The sequence below is a fragment of the Oncorhynchus mykiss genome, chromosome 10 (assembly GCF_013265735.2).
Source record: "Oncorhynchus mykiss isolate Arlee chromosome 10, USDA_OmykA_1.1, whole genome shotgun sequence".
Lineage (NCBI taxonomy): Eukaryota > Metazoa > Chordata > Actinopteri > Salmoniformes > Salmonidae > Oncorhynchus > Oncorhynchus mykiss.
In genome coordinates, this window is record NC_048574.1 from 13,924,922 (window position 1) to 13,941,845 (window position 16,924).

General features: G+C 41.6%; 1 protein-coding gene across 1 annotated transcript in view; it reads left to right on the forward strand.

Moving 5' to 3' along the window:
* Window positions 1-880: 880 nt before the first annotated feature.
* The window catches only part of LOC110533370 (PDZ and LIM domain protein 4), a 44,328-nt gene continuing 28,284 nt past the window's right edge, over window positions 881-16,924 (forward strand). Inside the window, exons 1-2 of the mRNA XM_021617501.2 lie at window positions 881-1,233; window positions 14,267-14,418. Coding sequence (XP_021473176.2) covers window positions 1,141-1,233; window positions 14,267-14,418 — 245 coding nt within the window. The 5' untranslated portion in view covers window positions 881-1,140. The remainder of the gene's footprint in view (window positions 1,234-14,266; window positions 14,419-16,924) is intronic.

The window sequence follows — 16,924 nt, forward strand, 5'->3', positions numbered from 1 at the left end:
CAGGTGCAATTTTGAAATGTCATTGTGCATCAGCAGTTTCTCTTGCTATGTCAGTCACTCAATTAGCTGGCAATTAGCCATGTACATTTTTAGATTGGTAGTTAGTCTAGCCAGCTATCGGAAATAGGCATGCAGGGCATGTGCCCAGGGGCCCTGACCTCCAGGCACAGTCCCCCCATTGATTTTGTTTGTCATTCTCACTCAGATATCATATTAACATGGCATAAGTCATGGAAAAATATGTAGAATTGTAGGAATTTTGCTTGAAAACAGCTATTTTTCTCTCTCTGCCCCATTGTAAAATGTGCAGAATTGCAGGAAATTAACTTTAAAACGTAAATGTTTTCTTCGTTGTCAAGATTGGGGCCAATAAAATGTTTTCCCTCGAGGTGGAGAGCCTTAACCAAATCTCACTTAGGGCCTCCCTGGCCAGAGGAGTCACACTTTTCCCCCATCCATAGCAAACACGACAGACTAAACTAATTGCATTCTAAACTGAAGATCCTGATTAGTTGATTGTTGGAGTAAAGTGTGTTAGTTTGAGCAAAAGTGTGACACCAAGCAGGCTCAAACTGCATTTACACAGGCAGCCCAATTCGGATTTATTTTTTTTCAGTAATTGGTCTTTTAACCAATCAGATCATATCTGAAAAAGAGCTGATGTGATTGGTCAAAAGCCCAATTAGTGGAACAAGATCAGAATTGGCTGCCTGTGTATATGCAGGTGTTAATTTTTTTTTTTAAAAACACTATACACATGCGCCTACTAACTGGACCCTGGGAACTGAACTCTAATGTCCCATCTATCCCAATCTTTAGTTAAAAAACTACAATATGTTCTTCTAATCTAGATGGTCTGTCAATCTAAACCAATAAAGAGTGGACCGTTTCCATGGAACCGCGTTTCGTTGCACCCTCCCATTCATATTAAACTCTGTGCGAGGCGGGCAGTCAGGCGGCTTCACACAACAACTCCCAATCACACGTCAGAGGCGGTTTCATTATTTAAAGTTGAATCAAGTGGAGAAGAAAGTTTTTGCGACCGAGACAGTGTTGCCTAGGAGCTCATAGGTGGTGAACCTAGTTGTTTTGCACAGTTTATCGCACAGTTCCTACGGATATAATTTTTCTAAATCAACTATGCCCCAAACCGTGACACTGAAGGGACCCTCACCTTGGGGGTTTCGACTGGTCGGTGGAAGGGACTTTAGTACTCCGTTAACTATTTCGAGGGTATGTAGCCTAAATGTGTTCCCATTCATTTATTTTAATTTCAAAATACGATTGCTGCGTTGCGTCTAATGATTTTTGTGTTATTTGTCACCACCCCTTATTGTGAATTGATGTTGAATTTCGACAAAGAATAATGCCAATATTGATCCACAAATGAGGCTGACACATTTCACCGATCGACTGTACGTCTCAATCCTTCTAAAACCACAGATTTTCATTTGACCATTCACATCCAGGTGTTTACGTGATTGTGTTGTCAGCATATTCTCGGAGACTCGCAGTCCCGCTTCCTATAGTTCCAAGTCAGACGGTGAAAACTATCCTCCCGCTCGTGGGTCGAAGTTTATTCAAGTGTGGCACTCACCACATTGTGCCGTTGTAAGGCTGCTGTTTATTACCCCAAACACCCACACATTCTGTATCTATTAGGTGTTCACTTTCCATGTAGTATACAATTTAACTGTTAAGGTCTTCTCGCATGGTAAAGTAGCCAACTGTTGAATGAAGTGTAGCGTGTTACCATGCGGTCATTGTGAAATGCGACGGTTGTTGTTAATCTGCTCTGCCAACATAGAGAATGGGCGCGTTCGAGGGGATCACTTTTATTGTCATCGCGGTTCTAAGTGTTGCATTATAGTTGTGTGCGACTACGTCGACTGCACGAACTTCACAAAAATCATGTGATCAAAGGTCATGCAATTTTGAACGAGTTGCTGCAGTTGCTTCTCACCAACTGCATAATGCAGCCATCACCTGCATTATGGAGGGGCGCTGTTTGTCAACCAATCATTAGGTTATTTTTGTATGACCCACGCGAACAGTGGCCAAATACATGCTGAAACAGGAACCAACTTTGTTCGAAAACTACAGGGGAAGCGATAGACTTCTCTAACCAATTAATTATACACACGTTATGTTTCCAGTTTGAGTGTTTGATATGGGGGTATAGGAAAGTTTATTTCGACATTGATACAAAAACTTTTAAAAATAAATGCCGCTATGTCAACCTGGACTCGGGAGTAGACGTAACATAGCAAATGTAAACTGGGGACAGTCCAATTATGTTTCGTATTGTAATGAAACAGCAGGGAGCAGGTATCGAACCCTCGAAAAGCATACTCTTGCGGTAGTTGATTTCCGTACTTATAAACCCAGGGTCCTTACAGTATGTATTAATTATGGATGTTCATCCACTACGTATGTGTTAAATTATAATTTGTATGATATGTTGCAAATTGAAAATTCCAATTTGTTGTTGCTAAAGTTATCTAGATGGCCAATGTTCGTAGAAGGGTTATCTAACATGTAAAGTAGCGAAAAAGTAGTAAGTATTTGTTAAAATGCTAAAGGTCAGCGATTGCATCTAAACACGCAATTTTTGGGTTGCTAGACGTTTCACATTTTTGCCTTAAGTAACCGGTCTTATGTAACCATGCTTAACATATACTAATTTGAGTGTTCCAGATATACATTTATTATGTTACGTCTGAGAGCAGGCTGGCTATGTTGATTCCCTGTTGAACCCCTACAGTGTCCAACTTTCGGTTGTCACAGATACTGTTCCCCCGATTTCACTTGCATCCTTTGGTCTACTGTCGGCATCGTTAGGCTTACTGCTTGAATACACCCAACGATAGAAGACTAAGGCCCAAAAGCTTATTTTAGCATAGGCAGTGCCCAATGACTGTATATGAATGGACAAAGCCATTGCTCACGTGACACCATTCATTCCTATGTGAAGACTATTGCGCATTGAAGCCATATGAAGTGGGTTAAGAGCGCATCTGATGGACCCATACAATGCTAATTTTGAGCTACACCTGGATGTGACGTAGCAGACTAGCTCAGTGCTGCCCCCTCATTAACTCAAGTTGAAGGCCGCCCGGGGTACTGCAGACTGCCATTAGCAGTTTGGGGTGGCAGGTAGCCTAGTGGTTAGAGCATTGGGCCAGTAACCGAAAGATTGCTAGATCGAATCCAAGAGTTCACAAGGTAAAAATCTGTCATTCTGACCCTGAACAAGGCAGTTAACCCACTGTTCCTAGGCTGTCATTGTAAATAAGAATTTGTTCTTAACTGACTTGCCTAGTTAAATAACTAAAAATGTTTTAAAAAATATATATATATAAAAATTAGCAACTCAATTATTCTCAACTTCTGTGCTTTTTTTTTATTCAATTTTTTATTTACATGAAGATTGACCATTTGACCTGTTTTCTGAAAACAATGCCTGCAGTGCCGTGGTTGGCCTTGAACGTCCGTGGCAGTCGTTCTCCCCTGTTGAGGACTAAAACCATTTTGATGGAATTATTATTACTATTATTACTATCTAGGTTGTCAAGAGGGATCAGCAAATTAATTGTATTTGTGAGTAAACATTTCTTAACTGCAGGTGGCAGTAAAAGCTTGGCTTTATACCTGTTCAAACAATGCACTCCAGGTGGTAGTATGCATCCTTTTTACTTTGTTTACCAACTCATAGAAGTCGTAGTTGAAGAAAATTGACTACTTCAAAATTGAGATGGCCTCAATGATGCCGCCTGTGCGCTCAGACGCCATAATGAGACTGATACAATGACGAGGCCGCTATCATTCTGTCTGCCAAGAAGACCCAAACAAACTTGCTACAATGTTGCCACATGATGTGGGGAAGAGTGTCTATTGGCCCACATGATATACTATTAACCAAAATATGGGTAAAGGGTTGATTTCTAAGGTTCTGAATGAGTCAGGGGGCCAGCAGTGGATTTGGCAGTAGCCAATGGTTGTTCTCAGTCAAGGGTAAACTGTGGTGGGCTCCTGGAGTGGGCCAGGTGTTGACATTTGTTTTTAATCAGAGATTGTGGCGCTGCTGAGGGATTCCAGCTGTTGTCTCAGCTGTAAGATTCCAGACCCTTTAACTACCACTCCAACCAAGGATGTAATTTTTTGATTCATGAGAGAAGACTGACTCCAGGTCAGCTGAAGGTACCCTCTTTCATGTTCCAGGCCATTGACATAATCACTTGGCCTAGTTTTTTTTTTTTTAAAGGCCTGAAGAGCTTTAAGTTTACAGTACCTTTACTCTGTGCAGTGTAAGGACTGATCATCTGATGTCATGATTGTGGTTTTACCAAGACATTATTAGACTTTCTCAAATCTTCCTTAGGCCGGTGAGATCGATACCACACTATAACAAGGCTATGATTCAAGCTTTGTCAGATTTTGGCTGATGTCACTGGTCGTGCGTCCCAAATGGTAGAAACTAGTGCACTATATGGGAAATGGGGTGCCATATGTGATGTTAATCACAGGGTAGAGTGAGATCCAATGGGGCTTAAAAGAGCATCAGACCCAGTCCATAACACCAAGTCAAAGTGTCGTATGTAGTCAACTCCAACTTTAAAAAACTCATAATGGTGGGAAAGGAATCCAGCTGGGCTTATCCAGGGCGACTGTTCTGAAGCATTATATTTTAGTTTTTGCCCTAGCACTACGCATTGGATTCACACCAACTCATCAGGCTTTGGTGATTTGAATCAGGTGTTTAGTGCTATGGAAAAACATTGGCACCCCTTTGGGTCCCCAGGACCAGGCTTGAGAATCACTGAACCAGGGGGTTAGTTATATGCTACGGTAGATCTATTGTTCAATTCTGCTGATATAGTATTCCCGGCTTGCTATTAATCACATTCACTGCATTCCTGCTATAATGCACCATGAGTGTACGTACTACACCATATGCAGTGCTGATGTAGCAAGGTTACAATGAGGAATCCACATGGGGACATTTGGACAACCCAACCCCCACATGGTTCAAGCTCAGCATAACCATTTAGGAAAAAGCAGAGAAGACATGCCTAACCGGCGAGATATTTCAGTGTTTTTCCATCCAAGTGCTCAGCGGCACTCTATTTTACACAGAGGGAAGATTCCCCTGCGCATATCTGAGTTCATGATCTAGAACACCTGCATTCTGAGACAGTGAAAGTTCTGGGTCCCAGTACACAGTCCTGATAGCAGCAGCTGGTTTGTAGCTAAAGGTGCTAATTTTCTGAGGTTGGGGAATTGGGCCGGAGTTGATGAATGTGAAGTCCATAGGACTCGTGCATCTAAATTGCCAGCCAGTGTACCCAGCCAGGTCACTGACGTAATTGCCAAAGCACTTTGAAGGGATGTGTAGAAAATGGCAGTTGTGGGAGAAGACCTTGTTAAATCAATGTCAATTCAACTCTCATGCACGATATGACGCAAGTGGCTAGCCAATGGTGCCAATTCACAAGCAGTTTTCCTCTGAGACAGTAGTTCACTGCTCCATGTAATGTACATTTAATACAAAAATGTGTGTTTTATTAAGAATTATTCACAAGTTTCCTTTTCTGAGAATGGATGATTCCCAGCTAATACAGCACTTTCCCTAAAGGTTATATTTAGGTTATTTTACCTAACTTCCCCACAACATTCTTGGAAACATTTGTTCGCTAGGTAGGCTATACAGTTGTTGTGGCCCTACACACTGATGCCAAGGTCAGATCCAGTTCATAAGGTCTATACATATCAAGCCTTTACAAACCATTGTCTTGTGTATTTTCTCTACTGACTGACTGAGGTAACTAACTTTTACTCTTTATCAGAGATGTATTGTCTCTGAGTAGATAAAGCTGGAGTCTCCTGTACTTGACTCGTAATGTCTAAGTTTCCTCCTTTCAAATGTAAGGTGAGGTTTACTTCACCGACATTTGAACTCTGTTTAATTTTCCTTTCCTCTGAAGTTACATCCTTATCTCTTAAAATAACTTGTATCTACCAGGCAGTAAATCATTATTTTTCCTTCTCCTGGTTCTTCCTAAATTTGATTTATAGGCCTTTCTTGTTCACTTGCTGTTTTATGATTGTTTTCCCTAACACCATAGTGCTGAACACATTAGCTGTGTTTGAATGCCCATACCAACATATAGTATGTACTCATTAAGTATGTAGTATACAGTGTCATTTTAGTATACTGTAAACTAACAGTATCCTTTCAGTTGAGTGTACTAGCTCTTTGCCTGTCTACTAGAAGTTGACTTTGTTGCTATGCAACCTCTAGCTAGCTAGTTAGCATAACAAATTACTAGTTTGGGTGTGTTAAATTCAGTCTGGAGTGCCAGAGTATGCTCAAATTCAGAGCGTTGTCAGATTGTCCGTTTTGTAAATTGAGCTTTTTGCTCTTGGAGCGCACCTTGGACGCTCGGGCCGAGGAGTAGGGTTGATTTTTAGCGTTCTGACCTTTTAACATCAGCCAAGCACCCAAGCTAATGTTGGCTGGCTTGCTAGCTTCTTCCAGACACAAATGAGACCACTGACCATTTTACTCACCCTAGCAGAGCTGGTTATTCAGAGTGTTGGTGACTGTGCTGCTGGCAACCATTTAATTATGCTTTTTTGCTTACGTTTACTGACACTGGCCATATTCGATGGGTGTTGCGCGCTCATTATTTCATTATTCTGTGCTCTGAGAGTGCTCTGAAATCGGAGTAGATAGCTGGAGTGAATTTACAAAGGCAACCGAATGTCCATTGAGAACGCACAACGACTTTACCATTTAGCTACGCTAAGAATGACGGGAATAATCAAGTCAAACAATGTTGGGTAGTTAGAGGTCAACCGATTTCAAGTTGTCATAAGAATCAGTAATCGGCATTGCCGATTACATTGCGTTCCACGAGCAAACTGCGTGGCAAGCTGACCACCTGTTACGCGAGTGCAGCAAGGAGACAATGTAAGTTGCTAGCTAGCATTAAACTTATCTTATAAAAAAACAATCAATCTTCACATTATCACTAGTTAACTACACATAGTTGATGAAATTAGTAGGTTAACTAGCTTGTCCTGCGCTGCATATAATCAATGCGGTGCCTGTTGATTTATCATCGAATCACAGCCTACTTCGCCAAATGGGTAATGATTTAACAAAGGTGCATTGGCGAAAAAAGCACAATCGTTGCACGAAAGTACCTAACCATAAACATAACGTAACACCCCGGCCATCCTACAAACGAAGCTTGATGCCCTCAATCTCACACAAATTATCAATGAACCTACCAGGTACAACCCCAAATCAGTAAACACGGGCACCCTCATAGATGTCATCCTAACTAATTCACCCTCCAAATACACCTCTGCTGTTTTCAATCAAGATCTCAGCGATCACTGCCTCATTGCCTGCATCCGTAATGGGTCTGCGACCAAACGACCACCCCTCATCACTGTCAAATGCTACCTGAAACACTTCTGCAAGCAGGCCTTTCTAATCGACCTGGCCGGGGTATCCTGGAATGACATTGACCTCATCCCGTCAGTAGATGATGCCTGGCTATTCTTTAAAAGTGCCTTCCTCACCATCTTAAATAAGCATGCTCCTCTCAAAAAATTTAGAACTAGGAATAGATATAGTCCTTGGTTCACGCCAGACCTGTCTGCCCTTGACCAGCACAAAAACATCCTATGGCGTTCTGCATTAGCATCGAATAGCCCCCGTGATATGCAACTTTTCAGGGAAGTTAGGAACAAATATACACAGGCAGTTAGAAAAGCTAAGGTAAGCTTTTTCAAATAGAAATTTGCATCCTGTAGTACTAACTCCAAAAAGTTCTGGGGCACTAAAGTCCATGGAGAATAAGAGCACCTCCTCCCAGCTGCCCACTGCTCTGAGGCTAGGAAACATTGTCACCACCGATAAATTCACTATCATTGAGAATTTAAATAAGCATTTCTCTACGGCTGGCCATGCTTTCCACATGGCTACCCCTACCCCGGTCAACTGCCCGGCACCCTCCACAGCAACCCGCCAAAGCCCCCACCATTTCTCCTTTACCCAAATCCAGATAGCCAATGTTCTGAAAGAGCTGCAAAATCTGTACCCATACAAATCAGCCAGGCTAGACAATCTGGACCCTCTCTTTCTAAAATTATCTGCCGAAATTGTTGCAACCCCTATTACTAGCCTGTTCAACCTCTTTCGTATCGTCTGAGATTCCCAAAGATTGGAAAGCTGCCGAGGTCATCCCCCTCTTCAAAGGGGGTGACACTCTAGACCCAAACTGCTACAGACCTATATCTATCCTACCCTGTCTTTCTAAGGTCTTCGAAAGCCAAGTTAACAGATTACTGACTATTTCGAATCCCACCATACCTTCTCCGCTATGCAATCTGGTTTCAGAGCGGGTCATGGGTGCAGCTCAGCCACGCTCAAGGTTCTAAATGACATTATAACCGCCATTGATAAGAGGCATTACTGTGCAGCCGTATTCATCGACCTGGCCAAGGCTTTCGACTCTGTCAATCACAACATTCTTATTAGCAGACTCGACAGCCTTGGTTTCTCAAATGATTTCCTCGCCTGGTTTACCAACTACTTCTCTGATAGAGTTCAGTGTGTCAAATCGGAGGGCCTGTTGTCTGGACCTCTGACAGTCTCTATGGGTGGGCCACAGGGTTCAATTCTCGGGCCGACTCTTTTCTGTATACATCAATGATGTTGCTCTTGCTGCTGGTGATTCTCTGATCCACCTCTACGCAGACGACACCATTCTGTATACTTCTGGCCCCTCCTTGGACACTGTTAACTAACCTCTAGACGAGCTTCAATGCCATACAACTCTCCTTTCGTGGCCTCCAACTGCTCTTAAACGCAAGTAAAACTAAATGCATGCTTTTCAATCGATCGCTGCCCGTCCAGCATCACTACCCTGGACGGCTCTGACTTAGAATACGTGGACAACTACAAATACCTGGGTGTCTGGTTAGACTGTAAACTCTCCTTCCAGACTCACATTAAGCATCTCCAATCCAAAATTAAATCTAGAATTGGCTTCCTATATAACAAAGCATCCTTCACTCATGCTGCCAAACATACCCTCGTAAAACTGACCATCCTACTGATCCTCGACTTCGGTGATGTCATCTATAAAATGCCTCCAACACTCTACTCAACAAACTGGATGCAGTCTATAACAGTGCCATCCGTTTTGTCACCAAAGGCCCATACACTACCCACCATTGCGACCTGTACGCTCTCGTTGGTTGGCCCTCGCTTCATACTCGTCACCAAACCCACTGGCTACAGGTTATCTACAAGTCTCTGCTAGGTAAAGCCCTGCCTTATCTCAGCTCACTGGTCACCATAGCAGTACCCACTCGTAGCACGTGCTCCAGCAGGTATATCTCACTGGTCACCACCAAAGCCAATTCCTCCTTTGGTTGTCTTTCCTTCCAGTTCTCTACTGCCCATGACTGGAACGAATTGCAAAAATCTCTGAAGCTGGAGACTCACATCTCCCTCGCTAGCTTTAAGCACCAGCTGTCAGAGCAGTTTACAGATCACTGCACCTGTACTTAGCCCATCTGTAAACAGCCCATCTATCTACCCACTTCATCCCCATACTGGTATTTATTTATTTATTTTGCTCCTTTGCACCCCAGTATCTCTACCTGCACATTCATCTTCTGCCGATCTACCATTCCAGAGTTTAATTGCCATATTGTAATTACTTCGCCACCATGGCCTATTTATTTCCTTAACTTACCTCATTTGCACTCACTGTATAGACTTTTTGTTTTCTTTTGTTCTACTGTATTATTGACTGTATGTTTTGTTTATTCCATGTGTCGAATTGCTACGCTTTATCTTGGCCAGTTGCAAATGAGAACTTGTTCTCAACTAGCCTACCTGGTTAAATAAAGGTGAAATAAAAAAACTTTAAAAAAAACTGCATATTTAGATAAAGGAAATGCATGTTAGCAGGCAATATTAACTAGGGAAATTGTCAGTTCTCTTGCGTTTCATTGCACGCAGAGTCAAGGGTATATGCAACGGTTTGGCCCGCCTGGCTTGTTGCGAACTAATTTTCCAGAATTGTACATTGAAGGTTGTGCAATGTAAAAGCAATATTTAGACTTAGGATTGCCACCCGTTTGATAAAATATGGAACAGTTCCGTATTTCACTGAAAGAATAAACGTTTTGTTTTCGAAACGATAGTTTCCGTATTTGACCATATTAATGACCAAAGGCTCGTATTTCTGTGTTTATTGTATTATAATTAAGTCTATGAATTGTTAGAGCAGTCTGAGTGATGGTTGGTAGCAGGCTCGCAAGCATTCATTCAAATTTTACTGCGTTTGCCAGCAACTCTTAGCAATGCTTGATCACAGCGCTGTTTATGACTTCTAGCCTATTAACTCCTGAGATTAGGCTGGCAATATTGAAGTGCCTATTAGAACATCCAATAGTCAAAGGTATATGAAATGCAAATGGTATAGAGCGAAATGGTTGACGCGTCATAATTCCTATAACTGCAACATAATATTTCTTTACTGGGAATATTGAAGAACTGGGAATATTGGAGCACCAGCTTTCATATGTTCTGAGCAAGGAACTTAAACGTTATCTTTTTTACATGGTGCACTTTTACTTTCTTCTCCTACTTTTTTTTTTTTTTTTTCATTATTAAACCAAATTGACCATGTTTCATTATTTGAGAGTAAATACATAAATACAATCTATTATATTAAGTTAAAATAAGTTCATTGTTCATTCAGTATTGTTGTAATTATTTCAAATATCGGCCGATTTAATCTATCGGCTTTTTTTGGTCCTCCAATCTGTATCAGCGTTAAAATCCTAATCGGTCGACCTCTAGTAGTTAGTTAGCCTATAGTTAATATACTTGCATGTTTTTTTGTATAAGTAACGTTAGGCAACTAATGTTAGGTAGCTAACGACAAACATACCGGTACATACTGCTGTAATGATATGCAGTTCGTAAGGACATCGTAGCTAAGAAATTGTCAGCCAACATAACTTGCAAGGTAACTTATTTGAGAAGTCATTACTTTATTACATTGCTCAACATTTGTCATAATTAAAGCAATGAATTTGTATCTGCTCTCATTGTACTTCAGCTGCATATATTCTGCCATTTTCTTCAAATCTGAAAACAATGTAAAGCAACGCCTATTTCCTAAAGAATTGCCTTATGGGCCCTAAAGTACGAAAATAGTGTCCTCTGCGTGTGTACTTCATATTTTGGTAAATTTAGTACGACATCCGGAAACTTTTGACATACTAACTATATCCATACTATGACCAATAAGTGTACTATATACTCAATTCACGTCACACATAGTATGGTTAGTATGAGTATTCGAACCCCGCTATTGTCTCTGTGCCCCTAAGCATCCTGTCTCTGTGCTGCATACCTAAGAGCCATGTGGCTTACAGCCAAATTAGATTGACTTACTTTTTGTCTGCCAATATTTTCCTGCAGCCATTTCCAGCACTTGAGGCATTCAACATGGTTTCAATTACCGTCATACAAATGACAAATTCATTTATACAATTCTAGCACATACTCAGTAAAGAGTCACAAATAAAATAATGGATATTGGTCAATGGACTGCACTGCAAGGAGTGGACTCATTTGTAATGAACAGACATTTAGCTACACCGATTGGAATCAGAGCGTTACTCAATGACTGACGCCATGGTCATGTACGCAGCATAGTAGGCGACAACATCCCCCCCTTGGCTGTATTGAAGTTCAGGCGCTCTCTCCCTGGCTTTGCCATCTCATTAGAGAGCCAATGTATTTACTCATAAGCTGTTCCATTGTTTATGGCATTGGCTCATTTCAACTCCTTTGTAAGAGTGCGACAATTAAACGGCATTGGGAATAATGTAAGTAGCAAGTAATGCTTTTCCGTAAGCGTCTCCATCAACAAGCAAGCAAACAAAGTTGTTTGTCTGGTTGCCATCATTCCTGTGTTTCACCATGTGAGCCTTTCTGTTACCTTGCCTAGTTGTCAGTCAGGCCCACAGGGCAAAACTGTTCAGATGAATGCTGCTGTACTGTGGCACACAATGATGACACTAAACAATACTTTGACACTGCCTTATTTCACACCTCACCAAGCACTGTTGATCCTGCTGTTTCCAAGCAAACACTTACTGTACGTTGGGGGATGAGCTCAGTCTTTGGCAGGCCCTATTGGCCTTTGTGACATTAAAATATAATATGCTAACTGTTATCTGACTGAATGTGTTACTGATTAACTGTGTCTCATTGTGTGAAGGGACCACATTCTAGAGTGACTCAATGTTTTTAGATTGCTCAAGGAATGCACTGAATATACAGGCAATCGATTTTCATAAAATATGCTTAAGAAGGGATCTGGAGTCAGCATCTGAACCTTTCACCAAACACCCTCCATACATTTAAACAGAGACTGCTGGTTTTACTAATAGCATTTGTGTAAATGCATCCGAGCGTGTGTTCTGGATAATTAAAGGCTTGTTGTGGAGGCTTGGTGTGAGAGCATGAGTGAGTCTCCTATGGATGGCCATTCATGCCCTGACCCTGGTCTTTGTCCCTCTACAATAACAACACAACCTCCTGCACCGTGACACAGCCACATTCATAATACACCTCTGTTTTCTCAGGCGCAGTCAGACCCCATGGCAGTGACCCTTAAGTTTACCGGAACTGGGACTGCCTGTGACCGAGAGGGGAGTCAGAGGCTGTAAATTAGGCATTCCACACTAAAACTCTTGTCTCGGCTATTAGTTTTTCATGGGCCATGAATTTATATGCTTTTCCTCTCAAAGCACTGCTCAGTGTGCTGGCCTGCTCTCCTGCTGTGGAATCACTTTTTCTCCATAGATATTGTGAAGTGCTATAGATCAGGGTTTCCCAAGAACATTAACATTGTTCTTAGATTATTAAACTGCCGGCTGCCATTTTTATTTATAATGGGCTGTGTCATAATATTATTTTAACACAATTGTGTTCCAACCATTGGTCCCAATGATAATCTGTCCTATTGTAACTTGCAGACAGCATTCAGAGTAATATGCCATATTGAGATCAAGTTGCGATTGCTCTTTTATGAAGTGAGAGCTGTGCAAGCACATAAATAAATTGATTACAGAATAGTGACACGTCTGACATTTACAAACATCTTCACTCTGCTTGAAGTATGAATTGGTTAGGGTTCGGTCCAACAAAGTTCATGTCACAGGAGGTAAAATATTGCATTCATCCATGTGTCATAGAGAAAGGATATTGATGGCCACCCCGCTTGTATACTGAGTATATCATGTACAATTGTAATTGAAAATATATTTTTTTACTTATTTGTGGTGTGGTTTTCATATCAGCCCTTTTGTTCTTCCAACCTCACCTACACACTGTTTTTCATCTGTACTGTTTTCTTTCACTACTTTTCTTTTGGTGCAAACAAAAAAAAAGTGCACCCTCCTATGGCTGGTCTAGTTATATGGGGGGACGGACTTGTGATGCTTGGTTTCATTTGACCTCTGTCTGCCAAATCGAGATGTCTGGTAATGGAGTCATGGAAAAAGATGGGCGATGGAGGGGGGTAATTATGTAAACAAGTGTCTGAAGGGGAAATGTACTCGGAGGAAGGAGGTGAAACCTTGAGTGAGGACCATAGAGAGGAAACTGCACTGTATTTCAGTGTTAGACAGGTCTCGTTAGAGGGCCGTTGTTCGAATGGACAGCACTCATTGGCTGGGTGCGTCTTTAAATAAAAAACTATTCCCTATATAGTGCACCACTTTTGACCAGAGCTTTATGAGTCCTAGTAGTACATCATACAGGGATTTGGGTGGACTACTGTTGACATCCTGTAGATTTGGGTGATTTTATTTTATTTAGGTAGTGAGGCACATTTTGTCTTCCACTGTTGAATTTCATTGTTTTAGAACCTGCTTGTCATATAATAATGGTGGCTATCATTGCCTTGACACTCATTTCACAATTTGACAACAAGTTGATTCCACAGTTCAAACTACCAAGCCTTAACAATAACGATTTAAGTGGCTGCCTGCTCATTTTGCTGTGTCACTCGCTGCTACTTGCGGATATGTAAACCTATAGTCCTAGGGTAGGTAGCATGACAACCTGACTAGACTGTCAGTATTATTGCATTTTGGCTGGGTGTGGCACTTCCACCCTAATACACAAAATAATATATCTTTGTTTGGTGGTTAGGTAACACCGGACAGTAAGGCAGCACAGGGGGACCTGTGTCCTGGGGACACCATCCTGGCCATCAATGGCGACAGCACAGAGACCATGACCCACATGGAGGCCCAGAACAGGATCAAGGCCTGCACGGGGGAGCTCACACTGGCCGTCAGCAGGTAAGTCTACATGGTACTGTTTGAGTCCCATATGGCACTCTACCACCTACATAGCTCTGGTCAAAATATAGGGAATAGGGTGCTATTTGGGGGCGCACCCTTCAGACGCTATACTGTCCTCAATCATTTTGTCTCCTAAAGTTGTTTTTAGAGAGGAAACCAGACAGCATTGACAAGAGGTCTGATTGGAATGAATGACACAATGTATTAGCTTGAATTGTCCCACGCAGCCATGTATTGTTCTTTTCAATCACATGGAAGCCAGTCAGTGATAAATTCTCTACCCTCACAGAGCACTCTTGCATCACATTCATTAGTTATACACATTGTGGCACAGCATGGCTTCTGAAATGGACCGTTGGATTGATATTGTTTATTCAGCCCATGATGGGTGAAACGGCTCTTTCCACTGCTTACACCAATGCATAATTCTTAGTTCAGCAACATTTGCGACGAGTTATTTGGTGTTGGGGAGAACAGGAGCTACATGTTGTAATGCAATATAGTTCTCTAATTCTCTAATCCAAAGAGAATGGTCAGGCTAAACAGCCATTTGGAACAGAGAACTCAAAGCAGTGGAAGATTTTTTTTTTTGTTGTTGCTTTTTCCAGCTTTCCAATGGAGGGTTTGAAATGCCCAGATGAGAAGAGTAGCTGGCTACTGCGGTTTGGGATAACAACAGATCCAGGTTGAACATATCCTGAGTAGTAAAGTGAAGAGTAGGCACAGAATTGTAATACACTTCAGCCTGGACAGACTTTGCACATGCAATGGAAATGGAAAGGAGAATCAGCCTAAATTCCACATGCATGGGTAACCTGATCCATCAGATGAGCAGGAGTCATGGAGTTGTTTGAGCTCAATGTTTTATCCCGTCAGAAGAAACTTTCCACTTTCCGTTTGTGTATCTAGAATGTGCTTTCCCCGAAACGCTCCGGCCTCTGAGAAACAGTCCATTTATCAGACTGAGCATTAAGTGCTATATCCACATAGGAGTTGTAAATTTATTTAACCTGTTATGGCTGCGATCCCTGTACAAGGATCAACATCAGGGGAAATTTGAGTGACAACTAAAAATACAACTTCGTAACATTAAACATTCTTGAAAATGCAAGTGTCTTATCCCATGCTTTTGTTTGAGAAGAGCAATCAACAACAAACATTTTCCGCCATGACAGTTTTTACACATTCACATCTGAAGGTAAAATTATGACTTACATTCTGATATCTTGCTCTTATTTCTCTTCCTGAGGGTCCCAGTGATCAAATGAAGTGCCGGTTTCTTTGATAAAATCCATTTTTATAGCCTAAATCGAAACATTTTGTAAACCGTTTGTGCCGTGAATTCCATCTCTATCAATTTTTTAGAGCACTCGACGTGATTACACACCGTAAACAATCGTTTATCTAGTCATGGTTTGTTTCAGTGCATTCCTCTGGATGTTTGCAACACAGCCAAACGTCATTGTTTTTTTTGCGAGGAGTATTGACCGAAGTGAACTGATTTGAAGACAAAGAGCAATGACTACCTTACGCACCAATAATTTTAGCGAAGCTTCATTGATTGACTATATTTCTGCCCAATGACCACTGATCTTCTTGAAATCTAGCTGGGTAGATAGCCAATGAGCTGAGGTAAAAGGCAGTATGTAATGGTTTGGGGTTGGACCACAATTCCTTGTTTGTAATCGCACGCGCCTTGACGATCAGAGTTGCTGCTGTAAGGCTTTTTTTACGCGCAGCTGTATTTCGGAAAGTTGAAGTTTCAACGATTTCATTGAAGATATCATGGCGAATAAATCATGGAATAGCAAAGTCTAAAGTGAAAGTGAGATTTTTTTTTTGAGCAATCTTGGAGTGTTATGATTCAAACGAACTGAGGAGCTGTTTCTGCAAGGACAGGACGTACTTCTGGACGGGTAAGTGCTAATGCCATTTTATGAAATATAAAAATATATATACACTGCTCAAAAAAATAGAGAACACTAAAATAAAACATCCTAGATCTGAATGAATGAAATATTCTTACTAAATACTGTTTTCTTTACATAGTTGAATGTGCTGACAACAAAATCATACATTTGATTTCCATTGATAATTTTTGTATCAACCCATGGAGGTCTGGATTTGGAGTCACACTCAAAATTAAAATGGAAAACCACACTACAGCCTGAGCCAACTTTGATGTAATGTCCTTAAAACAAGTCCAAATGAGGCTCAGTAGTGTGTGTGGCCTCCACGTGCCTGTATGACCTCCCTACAACGCATGGGCATGCTCCTGATGAGGTGGCAGATGGTCTCCTGAGGGATCTCCTCCCAGACCTGGACTAAAGCATCCGCCAACTCCTGGACAGTCTGTGGTGCAACGTGGCGTTGGTGGATGGAGCGAGACATGATGTCCCAGATGTGCTCAATTGGATTCAGGTCTGGGGAACGGCGGGCCAGTCCATAGCATCAATGCCTTCCTCTTGCAGGAACTGCTGACACACTCCAGCCACATGAGGTC